This window comes from Rhipicephalus microplus, chromosome 6 (assembly GCF_043290135.1).
Source record: "Rhipicephalus microplus isolate Deutch F79 chromosome 6, USDA_Rmic, whole genome shotgun sequence".
NCBI lineage: Eukaryota > Metazoa > Arthropoda > Arachnida > Ixodida > Ixodidae > Rhipicephalus > Rhipicephalus microplus.
Genome location: NC_134705.1, coordinates 81,026,780 through 81,044,022, shown reverse-complemented (window position 1 = coordinate 81,044,022; position 17,243 = coordinate 81,026,780). Strand labels below are relative to the sequence as shown.

Genomic DNA, 17,243 nt, shown 5'->3' with positions numbered 1-17,243 from the left:
TTTGTCGTCTGGCGCATTTTCGGCCAGCAAAATCTTTCTTGAAGCCGGCAAAGAGTTTTTGCTGTGTCTCGATGGCCGGACATTGGGTCATCATGCATGGCCTGCAAGACGGAAACGCGAATGCTCTTCGGAACCACTAGATGTAACAGGAAACACCAATGAAACAGAAAAATAAACAAAAATAATTAGTTTGTCATAGTCATGAAAGAGTACCGTCTTGTGAATAACGAAAAAAATTCCTGGTAAATACTCGGACCGGTTATATTATATACATACACTTGCGGGACAAAGCTTTTGTCGTGTGCCCTAAGTTAAAAGCGGCGTCTAAACAACAATTTTTTCGTGAAATATAACACTGTAATAAATAATTTTCACCTTCACATCTACTTCGACGATACTTTTTGCACAAGATCGCAGGTGGTGGAAGCTTCACCAGGTACACTTGATATAAATTTACCCCTATGTGCGTATATATATGTATGAGTAGTATATATATATATATATATATATATATACTACTCACGGTGAGCAACTGCGAAGATCTCGTCATCAAACCAGCAGACAAAGGAGGCGCAATTGTTGTTCTGAATAGATCGGACTAAATTGAGGAAGGCAAGCGACAACTAAATAACAAACAATTCTACAAACACCTCGACTTTGACCCTACCACGGAGCACAAAAAATCTTTGTAACAACCCTAGAGAATCTCACACGTGAAGGCGCCAATAATTCAAAGCTTGAAAAGGCACTTATTACGGTACATTCGGTGCCTGGTCGTTTTTACATGCTGCCGAAGATTCATAAAGAGAATAACCCTGGCAGACCCATCATATCAGGCACGGGAACGTTAACGAAACCCATTTCCAGTTATATTGATTCTTTAATCAAAGACATACCACCCACACATGAGTCCTTCTTGCGTGACACAAACCACTTCCTTCGGGAAATAGCAGACGTGAAAATTCCAGACGGTGCATTTCTCGTAACATTGGATGTTAGCTCACTCTACACAAATATCCCACATGACGATGGTGTAAGGGCACTTGTTGAATCGTATGGCACACACAACCCTGTCGCTTATCTAAGCAAAAAAGTAATTGAAATCTTCACAAGACTTGTACTCGATTTGAACAGCTTTGAATTTAACAACCAGTACTATCTTCAAATCAGCGGTACGGCAAGGGTACAAGAATGGCCCCAAACTACGCTAACATATTCATGCACCACATAGAGTCAAATTTTCTTTCATCTTGTAATATTAAACCATTACTCTATAAACGGTACCTAGATGATATATTCATAATTTGGACACATTCGGAAAACGAGCTCCTCAAATTCATACAGGCATTCAACCAGGTACACTCCAGCATTTATTTTACACACACCTACTCTAACACTGAAATAAACTTTCTTGATGTACTCATTCGAGTCGACGATGGTCGTTGGTAACTAACGTATACAGAAAACCTACAGACAGGCAACAATACCTGCACTTCAAAAGCTGCCACCCACGACATTGCAAGACCAGCATTCCCTATTCCCAAGCTCACAGATTTCGACGAGTCTGCTCCCGCACCGAGGACTTCCACAAAAACAGCACACATATGCGCGAAGTACTCCTTAATCAAGAATACCCGCCAGCTATCATCGATGACGCCATCAAAAAAGCTGAAAACCTGGACCGCCAGATTCTTCTCAACCACCAGAGAAACGCCGACCAACACCGCAGCAAAAACTTGCTATTAACTTTCACGAGCAACCCACCGAACATAAACAAGGTCCTGAGAAAACACTTTAACATATTGGAACAGAGCGTGCGACTATCCAAAATTTTCACTTCTCCTCCTTGTGTTGTATACAGAAGGCCGAAAAATATAAAGGATCATTTAATAAATTCAAAGATAGGTGTGAAACCTCAAATTGGGTGTCACCCTTGCGGAAAAACCAGATGCAGGGTATGCAAACACATGCAGACAACGACAGTGGCGAAAAGCACCCACTCGGATTTTAAGCACAGGATAAGAGGTGCACTAGACTGTGACTCAGACAACGTCATATACCTCCTGGAATGTGGATTATGTAACAAGCAATACGTGGGCCAGACAGACACTCCGTTTAGAATTAGATTCAACAACCATCGGGCACATGTACGATCTCTGCCAGGCCTTCCACTTTCAAAACACTGCACATTAAAAGACCACAGCTTTGATGACATCAAGGTTACACTACTAGAAAACAACTTTCGAACAATCAGAGAACGGGAACAACGGGAATCTTATTTTATCTACAAATTTAACACGATAAATACGGAATAAATGAACATCCAGGCACTCTGTCTGCGTTACGACCGCTAAATGACGCAAACGCTTCTCTCTAATCAGTCCGGTTTCATTACGACAATAATATTACCCGCTAACAAAGCTTTTGGCCTATGCATCTGACAACATAGAAATGATTTGCGTCATCAAGCACAGCTGGAACGCACAGATAAGTGGTCCCAGATGTCGTACGGTCCCCCCCCCCTTCTTTTTTTTCTTTCTTACCTTTAAGTTGCAACGTACATTCTGTTCCTTCACTGACAAGGAGCTGACAGCTAGGTGGTTTCGTTAACTTTTTCGTGCATGCGCGCATGTCTTCCCAGTGAGCCGCAATGTGTGGTGACTGTCTCGGATGTCCTACAGTCTCCCCCCTCCCCCCCCCCCTGGTTTTTTTCCTTCTTTAATTTTTAACGCACATTCTGTTCCTTCACTGACAAGGAGCCAATGCATATAATGAATATCGATGGCGGTGCCTCATTCACCGGCTTTTTCGCTCCTCCCGACGCCACCAGCATGCACTTAAAGCGCTTAAGCCCTCCCCATTAACTTGTCATACACTTCAAAGAGGAACGAGCCGCCAGCGGACTACACGGAAAGGTGAAATACAAAAACGGCGGCTTCCTGTCCACTTGGGGAAGTGTGGGTGCGGGGGAGGTATTGTTGACAATGATGACATTCCTCATCTACCTCTACCCTACTCTGTTGAAATGCTGCCCCTTTCTAATTACGCCGTGTCGGTCTTGCTTCTTCTCCCAGATTTTTGATATTTTATTTAATGTTTGTCCTCCAGTTTTGCTGTTTCTTCTTTCTTTTTTTTTCTCTCTCTCTCTCTCATATGACCCCTCCCCTCCTGTCTCGACAGGATATAAAAAGGCACGGAACATGTGTAAATAGTATTATGCCTTGAAAAAGACAGGGTTCCTGTCGAAACGTAGGCACAATAAACAGTTGTTATGTGAACGCGCATCTACTTTCATATATATATATATATATATATATATATATATATATATATATATTTATATATATATATATATATATGTATATATATATATGTATATACTTGGACTACGTTTGTAATGCACATCTCCAACCAATTGGGTGAGCCAGTGAAGAATATAGGAATGGTAGGGAGGTCAACTATACTAAGTTCAGTTTGTTACCCTACAAGACTGTTATTACGTTTGGCAGAAGCCCGCAGTATTAGGACCGTGAGATGCGAATGTGTGTGACACCTGACTTGCATCCTGTGACGTGTCGTTCATGAATATTGAAATTTTGCGCACATTCGGCGCACGTCATTGGGGATGTCACTGTACTTGTGTGATAGGTGAGACTTTTACGCTCCAAGGCCAAGTCCGAGCTTTTTGTGGTTTGGGACAAACTCAGATGGCTACATGAAAATCACTATATTCTGCCACAACCGTTGTAGGTAAAAGTACGGGGTAGGCCGGTAGCTCAAGCTCAAACAATCAGAATTCTCGGCCTATATGGGCAAACTAACAGGAAGAACAGGGTGGCACTTAAAAAACTTGAAACCACGGTCAATGCTACTGTTGGGCTAATCAGGAAAATCGCTAACCGTAAGACCGGAGTTGAAGAAAAAGAACTCTGTAAGCTAGTACAGGCGTTTGCGCTAAGCATAATTACTTACGCGATAAGTTATATCAAGTTGGATAATGCGGAAAAAAGCAAGGTGAAGGATGTGATCCGGCAAGCTTACAAGACAGCCCTTGGGTTGCCTAACAACGCTCCTACACAGAGGCTGTTAAAACTAGGGGCGCACAACACCCTGGACAAATTTCGGGAGGCGCATCCGGTGATGCAGCACGCTAGGCTTTCAACAACAAAAGCGGGTAGGATTGTATTGGAAAGAATTGGCATTGGGGCACGGTCTCCCACTCGGGACACTAAAGTTTAGGTGTGGCGAGAGTTACATAGGGCCTTTTCATGAAACCTTTGCCGAAAAATATGCATTTGATTCACCATAAGCAGCGCAGGCAGGAAAGAGCCTGAGCTTTACACGTTGAGTATAACGAGTACAAAGCGGCAGCCTATATAGATGCCGCGAAATATAAGAACAAAGACGCTTTTTTGATTGGGGCAGTGAACAGGCCGGGACGCTTGGTCACCTCTTGATCAGTCAAACTCCGCTCTTCAGAAGCTGCAGAGGAAGCGGCAATAGCGCAAGCTATAGGTGATTCGCAGTCAGACTGGATTCTCAGTAATTCAAAGACAGCCATCCGAAATGTGGCGAGGGGCAGAATATCGACGACCCCCGCGTGGTTTCTGCACGGGGCCACGCGACGAGAAATTTGAGGAATAGAAAATGTCTTGGTAGCAGCCCAATCTGGAAACCTCGGGTACAAGGTGGCTCACCTGAATGCTTGTTGTTTCGTCAGCCGGGTAGGTGAGCAGCCCGTTCCGCGGAGATCCGCGAAAGATGGGCTGCTGTCTTTTCACGACATAGCAAACGACTATATAATATAGAGCAGTGCTTTTATCCGCCAACGCACAAGCGGTTGACTAAAGCGCAGGAATGCGTCTGGAAACAAGTGCAGACGCGATCTTTTTTCATCCCTTACGTGTTGAACAAATTATACCTGGAGTAGATAAAGCCGCAATGCGAATAGTTCTAGGCTGTGGCAACATATGATCACATACGTTGGAAATGTAGCATGGTGCCGCCGCTGGTGGATATTATGCGTGATCCCTCTCTTGAGCACTGGGACACTGTGTTGACCAGCTGAGACCCAGTTGTCCAGTTAATACTAGAAAGGGCCACTCAGGTGGCCGCCAACCTTAGGTTGATGGCCATCTAACACGGATTCGACCGCAGTTGCTTTCTGACGAAATGAAATTTTACCATCCATCTATTCACTGTATTTGTGTCATGACTTGTATATCGTGTCCGTGACAGACTGAGATTCTCTTGGGCTAAATTTGGAGTCTCAGAAAGCCAGAAAACACCACAACAGCGCCCCGATAAGGTAGCTAGATAGACCGATCGAAGTAATTACATTACTTTCGGTAGCCAAAAATATATCTTTGAATTTACAACTTCGCTTACTTGACATGTGGGCTTTAACGTCCCAAATCCACCTAATGACTATGAGAGACGCCGTAGTGGAGGGCTCCCGAAATGTCAACCACCTGGAGTTATTTAACGTTCACCGAAATATGAGCACACGGGCCTAGAACATTTCCTGCTGCAACAGAAATGCAGCTGCTGCAGCCGGAATTAGATCCCGTGACCTACGGGTCAGCCGCTGAGTACTTTAGCCACTAGACCACCACGGCGGGGCACAACTTGGCTTACATGCGACGTGCTCCTTCAGTTCGGCTGCCAGCATAGCTGATGCCGACGACGGGTCTCTGAGAACGACGAAAGCAGCTGGGGCATCACCGTACTCCGTCTTCGGAATCCCTACCACAGCGGCGTCAGCGACACTAGGGTGGTTCTGCAGCAGGCTTTCGAGCTCCATAGACGACACCAGCAAGTGTTGGCACCTAATCATGTCCTTCACCCGGTCCACAAAGTAAACACGGCCATCTTCATCGTAGTACATGATGTCCCCTAGATGAAAGATAATAATAGGAAAATAACGTGTTTCGTTCTTGCTTCAGCTTTCGAGATTTTGCGCACAAAATTTCCTCGGCACCAGTATATGTTTTTGTAGCTCGACGTAATAACCTAATCTGACACGACGTAATAACCTAATCTGAATAACGTAATCTGACAACGCGTGCTGTATGGTCATTTTATTGAAACACCTACCAGCTCTCCTTCATCAAAGCTTAGATAGAACTTATCCATGACGTTCGTGGGATATGTGGTGTAAATAGAGTGGTGCTTTTCGCCACTATTCTCGCCATTTCTTTTAAACGTCAGGGAGGATTACTTCGAGGGCTTGCATGTAGCCATAAACAAGACACATTTTTCAAACTGTGTGAGATCCGTTTCACGTTCCACATGGCTACCGTAGGTTTCAACCCACGCTCAATTTTTTTCTTGGTTTTCGCTGCCTTTTGGCGTCTTCAGAGAAGCCTACGTCAAATACCCTAGATTCTAGCAAAGGAAGACACCCTGAAACATTTATGCGAAAACTTTCAGCTAGAATAGTGCTGTCATTTCATTGCAGCAGGATTTCTTACGTGACTGTCTCAAGCGGGTTATGATGACCCCTATCTTCACAAATTCCCAGTCGGAAATATCCTCGTGCACCGGACGTTTCTTCGTTGTGGCAGCATGCATGCAGCAATTGTGGCTGCACTTCAAAAATAGTTAAAAATTACTAGGTGACATGACGTCATCCTCGCCCTTTTCCCTAGTTAAAAAGTTGTTCTGTTGTGTTATCGAAAGTGAGCTGTACTACTACTCAATATTTCTGACAAAAACAAGAAAAAGTAACACTGAAAAAACAAGCTAGTTTCTGTAACGTTCGAAATGCTTTGTTCGTTTTCGGCCCTCCGTTCTTTATGAGGACAAAAGAAGTAAATGCACATACCTGATTTGCACCATCCATCAGCATCCACAAACTCTTTGACGAGCTCCGGGTTCTTGTAGTAGCCTTTTATGATACAGGGGGAACGGAAATAAAGCTCACCGTATTGCCCGGGTCCTACTTTCTCGCCTGTCTCCAAGTCGATGAACTGCACAACGCAAATGACATGAAAGGCTCCGCCACATGGGTAACAAGTACTCAATGTGCAGTTAAACTTGACATTATTAACTACTAAGTTCGTTAAACAATCTATATGAAGTAATAATGGAGCAGTCAAGAGCAACTCCAAGGTTTCCGGTCCTTTGTGCAGTCGCTAAGTGAAGTTCCATTACAGCGGGACGTACTGCCGTCAGGAAATTAGGTCGCAACGCGTGAGTGGCAACTGCCAGTCTCATGAAACTGTATTACCGTGCCATCTAACGCCAATCGTCTGGTGTAGAGATATCGCAGCGTGCTTGCTGGTTCTCTCATGCTCGCAGCGATGTATGTTTATTTGCTTGCATCGTAATAGATGAATACATGTGACACTTTCTGGTGGAGGCAACTTTCTGGTTGAATCCGTGACGTACTCAGAACGACGGGGGTACCATGAGCACGTAGCATGCATTACTCATTGTCCCCTCAATAAAGAGCTAAAATATCTTGCCTCAGCGGAAGCGTTGAGCCACATACGAACTTAGTTTCCTTTTTTGCCCTTTAACTTTTATTCAAGCATACCAATATGAGGGCACCATAGAGTTTCGCACAATAATACTTAGAGAGTAATCTGGCGCTGCGATCTTGCACTCCCACGAGAATTATGGGAAGTACAGGCTACGGATTGGATATAGTTAGCTACCCTATTAAAAATCCTGCGTTGGTGGACGCTGGAATCACTGGTTGATATTCTGGAAAGAATAGTGGATATGGTGAAAATATTTGTGGATACGGTGAAAATTGTTGTGGGTATATAGCCTGATGACGGCGAAAGTGAAAAAAATTATGGAATATGGTTGTGCATGTGGAGAGCCGATGGTGGTGGTGGTGGAAAATGCCGGCTAATGACGGCCTAAGTAGAAAAAATGGTGGCAGTTGGTGGGGGTGGTGGCGAGCCAATAGTTGTGATGGTGGAAAATGCTGGCTGATAGTGGCGAAGCAAAACGTGTTTGGTGACAGGCTTGGTGAGCAAAGTGGATGACTGTGGTACAATGGTAGCTTGGTGGATGATAGTGACGTGATAAAAAAGCACATGACAGTATTTGAAATCACTTATTACTGTAGTGTTTCATCTTTGAGTGCGTGGAGATATATCTTTACGGTCAAAAGAAACCAATGCTGCTTATTACGCTTTCTGGTACGTTTATTTTTTTTTTATTCGTGGGGTGTCAACAACGCTTGAAATTTTGTAGAGCGTAGAATATAGGACTGTGAATATGTTTACGTTTCGCACACGTGCTCACATCAGTTTGACATCCGCAATGTGTTTCTTTGTTGTGTTGTTTAGACAACAAGAGGTGTCACTGTGAACCGCGACAATTGTTTTACGTCGACGCGCTGTTGTCGAAAAATAAATGAGCTCCAGTTCGCAATTGCCGCTTTCAATGTGAGAGCAGAACACAGCGGTCACTTGATTTCGCCACGCTAGAGACGCAACCTTGGCAATTCTTGCACACTCTATGCTTGAGCCGTACTTTTAGGTTAACAAAGTGCGTGCAATTTTGCATCAACTTTCACTTTCTACATGCGTCGAGATTAGCCCCAGTGAATTTGACTTTCACCCCTCCTGTTCTACAGCCATGATTTCCACCAAGGATTAGTCATACCGACCAGGCCCTCACAATTGTTATCGGCGCTTCTGGGTTTCAGAATACACAACTTTGACGAGTAAAAATAGGAATGCAGCACAGCGATGACATCCTTTATCCTAAATAAATCCTTTTTATTGTGTAAGGCATCAACCAAAGAAGCTACGAACATCGATGCGACACACTTTCAGCACTTCCACCAAATGTACGCCTCCCCTCACTGACAGCCGCCGGTCGCACTCACTGGCACTTTACTGGCTCCTATGCGAGAACACAGACTCGTCATTTCGTATGCTTACTGAACCAATATGATAACATAATGTTTCTGGCACACTGCATTCGTTTGGAACCATGCCGTTATGTAGTTGTTTTTAAAGACAGAGCAGCCCCACCACGGTGGTCTAGTGGCTAAGGTACACGGTTGCTGACCCGCAGGTCGCAGGATCAAATCCCGGCTGTGGCGGCAGCATTTCTGATGGAGGCGGAAATGTTGTAGGCCCGTGTGCTCAGATTTGGGTGCAAGTTAAAGAACCCCAGGTGGTCGAAATTTCCGGAGTCCTTCACTACGGCGTCTCTCATAATCATATGGTGGTTTTGGGACGTTAAACCCCACATATCAATCAAATCAAAGACAGAGCAAAAGCGGTGCGCTGGCCCGACTGCGCTGTGCGTTGGACGAAAAACATCACTATCAATTGTGTAGGCATATCTATCAAATGAGCATAGAAGCGTCGTAAAACCTGAACAGATATCGCCCTTTAGAAGGAGTAAGAAACCGATATTAAACTTGGCAGTAACCGCCCACAAACTGTGGCTGCCCCTCAGTTCACCGAGTTTTTTTTTCTTCCGGTTGTAAGTTGTAACAAGAACATAGCGCTGGTGCCATTATCGCAGTGGCAATTGTCGCAGGCAGCAGTTGCTCGTGTTTATCAAATATGCAAACTTTAGTAGAAGGTGCACATCCCCTCCATCTCGAGTAAGTGGCAAACTAAACTAAAGTTAAACGGTGAGTTTGTGAGTAGACTATTTTTTGAAGGGCCGATCAACAGGCTCCAAAACGCACAGTAAAATCACTCGCGCATTTCTCTTGAGCGTGATCAACCTCCGTATACGCGCAGTGACGTCAACTCGGTGATCGGTGACGTTGACTTCATTACTATTTGTTGAGACCTGGTTTAGACCAATCGACGAGCTGCATGCTGCATCATGTCACTGATCTTCGAGTTGACGTCACTGTGCGTATAAGAAGGTTGGTCATGCGCAGGGAAATGCACGAGCTCTTCCTGCGCGTTTCGCAGCTTCTTGACTGGTCATTCAACACCAACATTGCGAATTGTCGGCGTGGCGGGTGGGTTAGTGTGCTCAATTAAGAATCCAAAGGTGGCAGGTTCAAATCTTCGCTGTCCTACTTTTTTATGGGTGCTTTCTACATCATTTTTATGTAAATATAATTCTTATTTTTTTAGTGCCAGCTCATCACTGTGGTACTGACACTGCTTCGCGCTCCAGCATTGCTGATTGGAGCGCGCCATTCACCAACCACTCCACCATACGCCACCATACAGCATGTGCCACCAACATTTCCAACAAACTTAGTCCATCGAAATGGTGAATGGTCGAATTCAACATTCCTATAGTGGACATTTTTTTTCAATAAGTTAGCGAGCTGTCTACAAAGCCTTTTATACAGTTTCAGTTTCGTTTTTTGGGCAGCGCATGTAGTGGCGTGCGGTAAAAATTGCTGAAACAGTGCCTTTTTTTTTGGAAAAGGCTGAAGACCACTAGGTCTCTTGCTTAGCTGTGATTGTCAAACTTTAGGAGTCGCATTTGACAGCTTGAACGAGGCGTCGTTCGCTCACCACTGCGCATTGTGGTAGCGTCTCAAGCCAGTGCAGGATACTCCATCTAGTTCATGTTTTTTTACGAGCGCGTCTTGCCTAAACTTAATTAGGTCGACTTCAAAACCTTCACGAAACTAAGTAGGCGCATCGTCAGGCTGCTCTTACTCGGCTTCATACCAGAACAGGAGGGGCGTTGGGGGACAGACCACTTAGACCGATGCACCTAGCGTCGTAAAAGACAGAATGTTATGTGTTTCTCACTTAATACTGTACTGTAAACAGATAATGCGTACCTTCGAGAGCAAAACAAGCATGCTTGTTTTGAAGCGGTGTAAAGAATTCATTAAATCATGATGCTAAATCTGGAGTGCAGTGGCTGAGTGACGCATACCCTGGTGGTTAAATTTGCCCAGATCTCACTTTTGTCACTTCGTAACAAAACCTTTTGCAATATTGCTGGCGTACAAATAAATAACGTAAGTTTCAATGCAATATAAGTTCATATTACTTTGTTCTGCACTCGGAAAACGAGCGTCGCGATTCTCAAGAATGTAATTTATTCGAAGCAGATCCGCAGTCTGTACTTCCCATATTTCCATGGCGGTACAAGCGCACCTGAAGGAACCAATATGATAACGCCAGATTCCCTAACTAACACCAGATTCCTGTCTAGGTATTATTGTATGGAACTTTATGGAGCACACCAAACGAGGGCACTGAACACAATGAGGTGTTGTGCAGCAAGAACGCTTCAGTTTATTGCCATAACATGGAAAGTGACAAGTAGATCACCTTGCACGGGCGACATCATAAGCGAATGAAGAAGTAAAAAAACAAGCGGTGGCTTACATCAACTATGCCTGGATATGCGTAGCGTAGCCTATACGTAGTAGGCTCAGTTGATTATTCTTAGCTTTCCTAGCTGTATAGAATTAGTTTGATTATCAGGCCCTTACATCATCACTGAGTTTTCGTTTTGCTGCTACTGAGATGGTCGGGCACATCGTTCAGCCTTCTCGCGACGACGCTTTACTAGGCGTTCAATTCTTTACTTCGGCTTCGCCAAAGTACTTTAAGCCTTCTTGTGTTGATTTTAACGCTCAAAAGCTAATTACCTGGCAGCTACTTTAAAATCTATTGAGCTGAGTTTCTTCGCTGTTATGTGTCACTGTGCAGTGATTTCACTATTTTGCTCCTTGGCTATACTACACTGGCAAACGAACCGCTAAAATTGCACTCCCAGTGATACTTCTTCTCCTTCACACAAAATAAGAGGTGCTATCGAGTGGCTCAAGAACAGCGTGAGGCTTCTAAACTGCGCAGCGGAAACGAACAACCGACACGCGCCGCCATCAGTGCGTCGGCCGCGACCATGACTTCACTACATTGCAATGCGGAGCTCATTGAGGCGCGTGGGGCAGCGGCAGCTCCCGAACACCATCTGCGCGCCATGTGGTGTCACTGCTTATCGCGCATTTGCAACATGGCACTCCAGGAACCACGCAAAACCGATCCTCCTCGGATAGTGTAGCTCACGCTACGAAAATACCGATAGCAAATATCGGTGAAGTCATTCGTTAGCCGTGAAATATTGGGAGCGAAAGCAAGTTCTGCTCAAAGCCAGACCAACGTTGCGCCCGACGAATGCATCATTGCTGCCACCCACCCACACACCTTTTTATAACAAAGATTTAAAGTATTTGAAGCAGTTGGTCACGTAAATCTCCGTCAAGTTCCGTCTGAACAGATCTCATTCTACGCGTGCCCACAAGTAATGGGGCTGCATAAGTGCCATTGGGGTCATGGCAAGGTGCGCACACCAAGATCTTCATTCGCGGTGTTGAGCTGAAGACCCATGTGGATGGCCATTTGCCCTGCTGGAAGAATCAGTAGCGCTCTCGGAACTGTTCATCCACACAAAAGTGAGCATGACGTTTTGCATCAGATATGCTTAGCACAAATTAAAAAAAAGACAGAATAGGCGAATGAAGCATACAAGATTGAATCTGAGGTTCGTTACACCCGTTGTTATTAGAACAGTAGCTTGCAGTTTTCTATCTTGTGTGTAATTATAGAGTACAACGGCTGCGCAAAAACTTTAACACGTGTATTGTTCCTACTGCTAACCAGAAATTACTTCTGCGCGCTTTTTTTATTTGCAGTGTGTTTCTTACCTGAGAATATCACAGAAATTTATTTGTGGAAATACGTTTTATAGTAACTTAAGAACGTTACATCCTCGAAAAAACTTCAGCCAATGCAAAGCAGTGAAACTGGTCAACACCGCAAAAAGTAATTGCATTTGTTCTCTGCAATCCAAGCGTTCCCACATCCTTCTGCGTTCACCCCACCGAATCACAAAAGTAAGCTTTAAAAAAAGTCTCCGCTTTTCATCAAAGTCGAAGCAGTAAATGTGATAACAACACATTTCAAGATCACGCAAAGAATAGCAAGCAGATGTAAACGTGTCCCGCGTTTCACACGCATAAATAGCGCACAAAACGTACTGACAGGTACACATGAACGCAAATAAGCCTCTCAGTTGTAACTTCTCTCTGTTTGAAAAGTGCGTCCTTTTAGCAAACGGAGACTGTGCAGCGAGTGCAGTGACATTTGTGCGTCCGGTAACTACAACAGAATCTTTGCGATGAAAGTCCAAGGCAACGATTTTCCCGACTACGATATAAACACGCAAAGGCGTGAACGTCCACCCCCCCCCCCCCTCCTCCACCCACCAACCTACCCTTTCTGCGGGGCAAAGTACGCGTGGGAATGAGAGCGCGTGCCACCACGGCCTCGTTAAAATCTGGCGATGCTAGAGTTACTTATATGCCCCTTTAAGGTATCAGAGTTTCGCCTCTGATAGAACTCGCCGCTCGCGCCCCCATTCGCCAAACTCGTTCACCTGCACAAGAAACGTTCATTTTAGGGAAAGCAAACTTTACGGTTTACGGCCACGCGGGTTCTGGCGACCGCCGCACCACTGGTACCCCCCCCCCCCCCCGCTGCCCAAGCAGTCCGGCGAGGACATCCCGCTGCGTGCTTCTTCGTTGGCGATGTGATTATGTCTTGTGTTGTCCGTTTCTAGTGGACGTCAGTGTTAGAAGTCCCTCAGCACCTGTGCAGAGTCATGAATTAGTGCTGCGTAGTTGCCACTATCTTAGGATGCCATTAAATATGCTCAAAATTCTACTTTGCTGGTGCACGACCGGACTAGAAATGTGCGTTTTGTCTTACGGCCTTCGCAATGCAACGGTAGCGTATCTCCGCAGTTGCATGGCCCGCTGTCGCGAATCCAACGCGGAGCAATGGCAGGGTCACAGCGGCAACACGGTGCCGTGGCGGGAGGTGGAAACAGACGCACTTCAAAGGCCGTCGCAATAAAGTTCAGAGCAATGGTAGCGTTTCTTCAAAGTTAGAGTCACTTCTCAACGCAAGCGGTGCAGTGACCCTGCCATAGGTAAGAGCGTTTTAGGGGTGAAGCTCCTTATAGCGGCACCCGCTCGTCCCTCATAGTCGTTGTGTGTAACCAGTCTTACGTTTAGGCCTGCAAGGTGGTGCCGGTGTGAGATTTCTCCTGTGCGTTGTTGAAAAATAAAAAATCCGTGCGCACGCATTAACTAAAAGCCGAATGGTTCTGTCTCTCTTTCCCCATCACCAGCCGATGGCATGTACATTGAGCACTATCTGACAATAAAGGGTTGCTACGTTATACTCGCTGGGCATAACCTCCTTGGTTTTAGAGAGGTTTAGCGAGTGTTGAGCCGCAGGGCCATGAATACAATGAAGTAGTATATGCCACGAACACAAGGTGGTTAAAGGTGGGAAGTAGGTACGAAGCACAAGCCGTAAGAAAGTAAAAGCCGAATTCTCCTATCTATCATTCCCCCTTAAATGCCATTGGCATGTACATTGTATGCTATCTGGCAAGAAAGCGTTGCTACGTGATACTCGCTGGGTGTAACCTCCTTCGTTTTAGAAAGGTTTAGCGAGCGTTGGGCCGCAGTGCCATGAATACAGTGAACTAGTATATACCATGAAGTCGAGGTGGTTAAAGGTGGGAAGTAGACATGAAGCGCAAGCCGTAAGAAAGTGTGCGTGTGCCACCTCTCGTTTAGTCTTTGGAATATCCGCTGGATAGCAGTGCTTCTATATTGGGAATATATGATGAGATGCGAGATGGTTGTACTTGGAGTGTTGAATAGATGGATGAACGGACACACAGACAGATGCATGGATGGACTCACGGATGGCTGCACCGACGGATGGACGCATGGACGGATGCAGGGGCGGATGCATGGACGAACGCAGAGGCGGACGCACAGATTGACGAGTGGACGCACAAACAGACGCACGCACAGACTGGCGCATGGACGCACGGACGGTCACACAGCTGGACGCATGGATGGACGGAAGTAAGAACGAATCGACGGACGGATGCTTCGCCCCACTCTCCATCATTCACTCCATGAATATGCTGCCATTTTTTTGCCTACTGCTTAGCGTCTGAAGATCTTTGTTTTTTTTTTCTCCATTGCGTGTCTGATTTTGAATGGCCTGCATTCACGAATGCGATGGGGAGCAATGGCTAGGGAGCCTACATGAACAGCCGTTGTTAGGGTGGAGACATCTTAATAAGTGCCTTCAAGAAACTCAGCCAAAACCAGCGGGCAACGGGGCACGCTGTTGCCAGCTTCCACCAAATTCAGCATAGTTTTCTGTGCGCCGCCATTTTGGAGCCAGCCGCCGCTCCCTCCAGCTACGCGAAGTACGGCGCAACAAAAATTACCCGCAGCTTCCCTCGGGGGAACACTGAGGAGGATGCGGAGCATATAATTGGTTAACGGGGCGTTAAAGTGCGACTTACTTGGGTCGATGGCTAAATTGGTTAACGTGGTTGTGAAATGGGGCGTTAAATTGCGACTTACTTGGGTCGATGGCTAAATTGGTTAACGTGGTTGTAGGAGGGGGTGTTAAATGAGTGAACACGTACACACGTATGCGAAAGGGCGGCGCTGGTCGAAGGGACGTCGATCATTGTGTTTGTGGATTCGTTGGAATTCATTTCACCGCGACCTTGGACGTCGACGCGCCGTACAAACCAACCGACGAGCGGCAACTGAGCGAGCGAGCGCCGACCTTGAGTATATATGCAGCGCGATGGCGCATGCACTGTCAGCTGTTGAATGTTCTCAAAGCGCGACGCCACATGCGCGCCCACTGGAGAATCAGGAGAATTGTAGATGTCGAACGCGGTGTGTAGAGGAGGAAGGGTGCACAGATGGTGGAGGAGTGAAGCGCGCGCAGTGTGTAGAGGAGGAAGGGATGCACAGATGGTGGAAGAGTGGGCGACGGCGCGACGGCGCATGCGCGCGCGTCAGCTGTCGAATGTTCGAGAAGCGGTGCGGACGGCGCGGACGGCGCGGACGGCGCACTACAAGGCGCGAGTATAAGATGCTTCCGCATCTAAAAGAAGCCGACCGAGTGACAGCGGCGGTTCTCAGGGTCGTGTAAGCGACCCAGTTCTCAAAGTGAGCGCACGAAGAAATTCGCAGCCCACACACAAACACTTGCGACATAATACTGAGGTTACGCTGACACGAACGCAAGCGTGGCAACAGCTCAGACTAGAGAGCGCGTCTCCGTACGAACGCGCGGACGCGTCCCGTTTGTGGGCTTCCTACTCGCAATGCGTGGACGCAGCAACGACAACTTCGGTTATCTACTCATTCGCGAACACCGCGAAACACATATACGTGTGCCGCAGGAAAAAACAGTGAACAAAATACGCAGTACTCACAGAGCAAATACGAGACACACTGGTGGGCTTCCAGCCGTCTCGCTTCACTTCAGCCAGCTATAGTTGTCGTCGGCCAGGGCTCGCTGGAAAGCGGAACATTCGCACCCCCTTTCTGTTGTGGTTAGTGCAGAGCGGTACGCAGCATCCAGGCATTCTAAGGCTTAACCGGCAGCGTTTAACACGCTACCACAACGTTTGACGCCGTATTATTGAGAACTAAACGCAACCGGGCGTAGACGCAGTGCGGGCACCAAGATGGGGTGACAGCGCGGCGTTGCTGTCTGGCAACATTGTGTTTTGGCGGGCGGCGGTGCGTAGGCGGCATGTAGTGGGTCAAAGGCTGACATCACCCTAAAAACGGCCGTTCATGTAGGCTCCCTAGCAATGGCAAGGTCGCAGCGACAACACGGTGCTGCGGTGGGAGGTGGAAACCGACGCACTTCGAAGGCCGTAAGACGGAACGCTTGCGTGCCTTTCCAGTCCGGTCGTGGCTTGTGTTATTTGTAAAAAACGGAAAGACAGCTCCCGCAATTGTTTTATCGAACCACCTGCCTAATTGTTAAGGGCGGCGAAAAACTGCTGAAAACGAGCGATTTGCAGAGCTTAAGTTGTCGCAAATCGTGAACACCATTCACGACAAATTAAGTCGAGGCTTTCTTTGCTGCTTCAAACAAAAATATCTCCATTAAGGGACTTTCATCACACAAGTTATAGCACTAGTAATATCTAAGCCTAATACTTATTAGAGTTTCTCTCATGTTTTCTTTGAAGTGAAAGTTATTGCGCCAGCGACAGGTCATGAACAAGCGAGAAAACACAGGGAAGCCGCTGAGCTCCGTCGGCTCCTACATTCGGAAGGTGTCAGTGATGTCCGAATCAGTAGGTTGAAGCAAAGCTTGATATTAAAAAAGTAAGCTCTAATATATTGAAGTTACAAGTGAAATGAAAAGAAGTTTATTTGGTCCTGGAGAACTGTGGCAAATATCCCCCTAAGA

General features: G+C 46.3%; 1 protein-coding gene across 2 annotated transcripts in view; it reads right to left on the bottom strand.

The window, feature by feature from the left end:
- LOC119167565 (putative 4-coumarate--CoA ligase 2) overlaps nt 1–17,243 on the bottom strand; it is a 119,893-nt gene that overhangs the window by 33,290 nt on the left and 69,360 nt on the right. For both annotated transcript variants that reach the window (XM_037419070.2, XM_075866115.1), the window contains exons 8-9: nt 6,827–6,971; nt 5,638–5,895 (exon numbers count right to left, since the gene is read on the bottom strand). In XM_037419070.2, the coding sequence (XP_037274967.2) occupies nt 5,638–5,895; nt 6,827–6,971 (403 nt within the window). The remainder of the gene's footprint in view (nt 1–5,637; nt 5,896–6,826; nt 6,972–17,243) is intronic.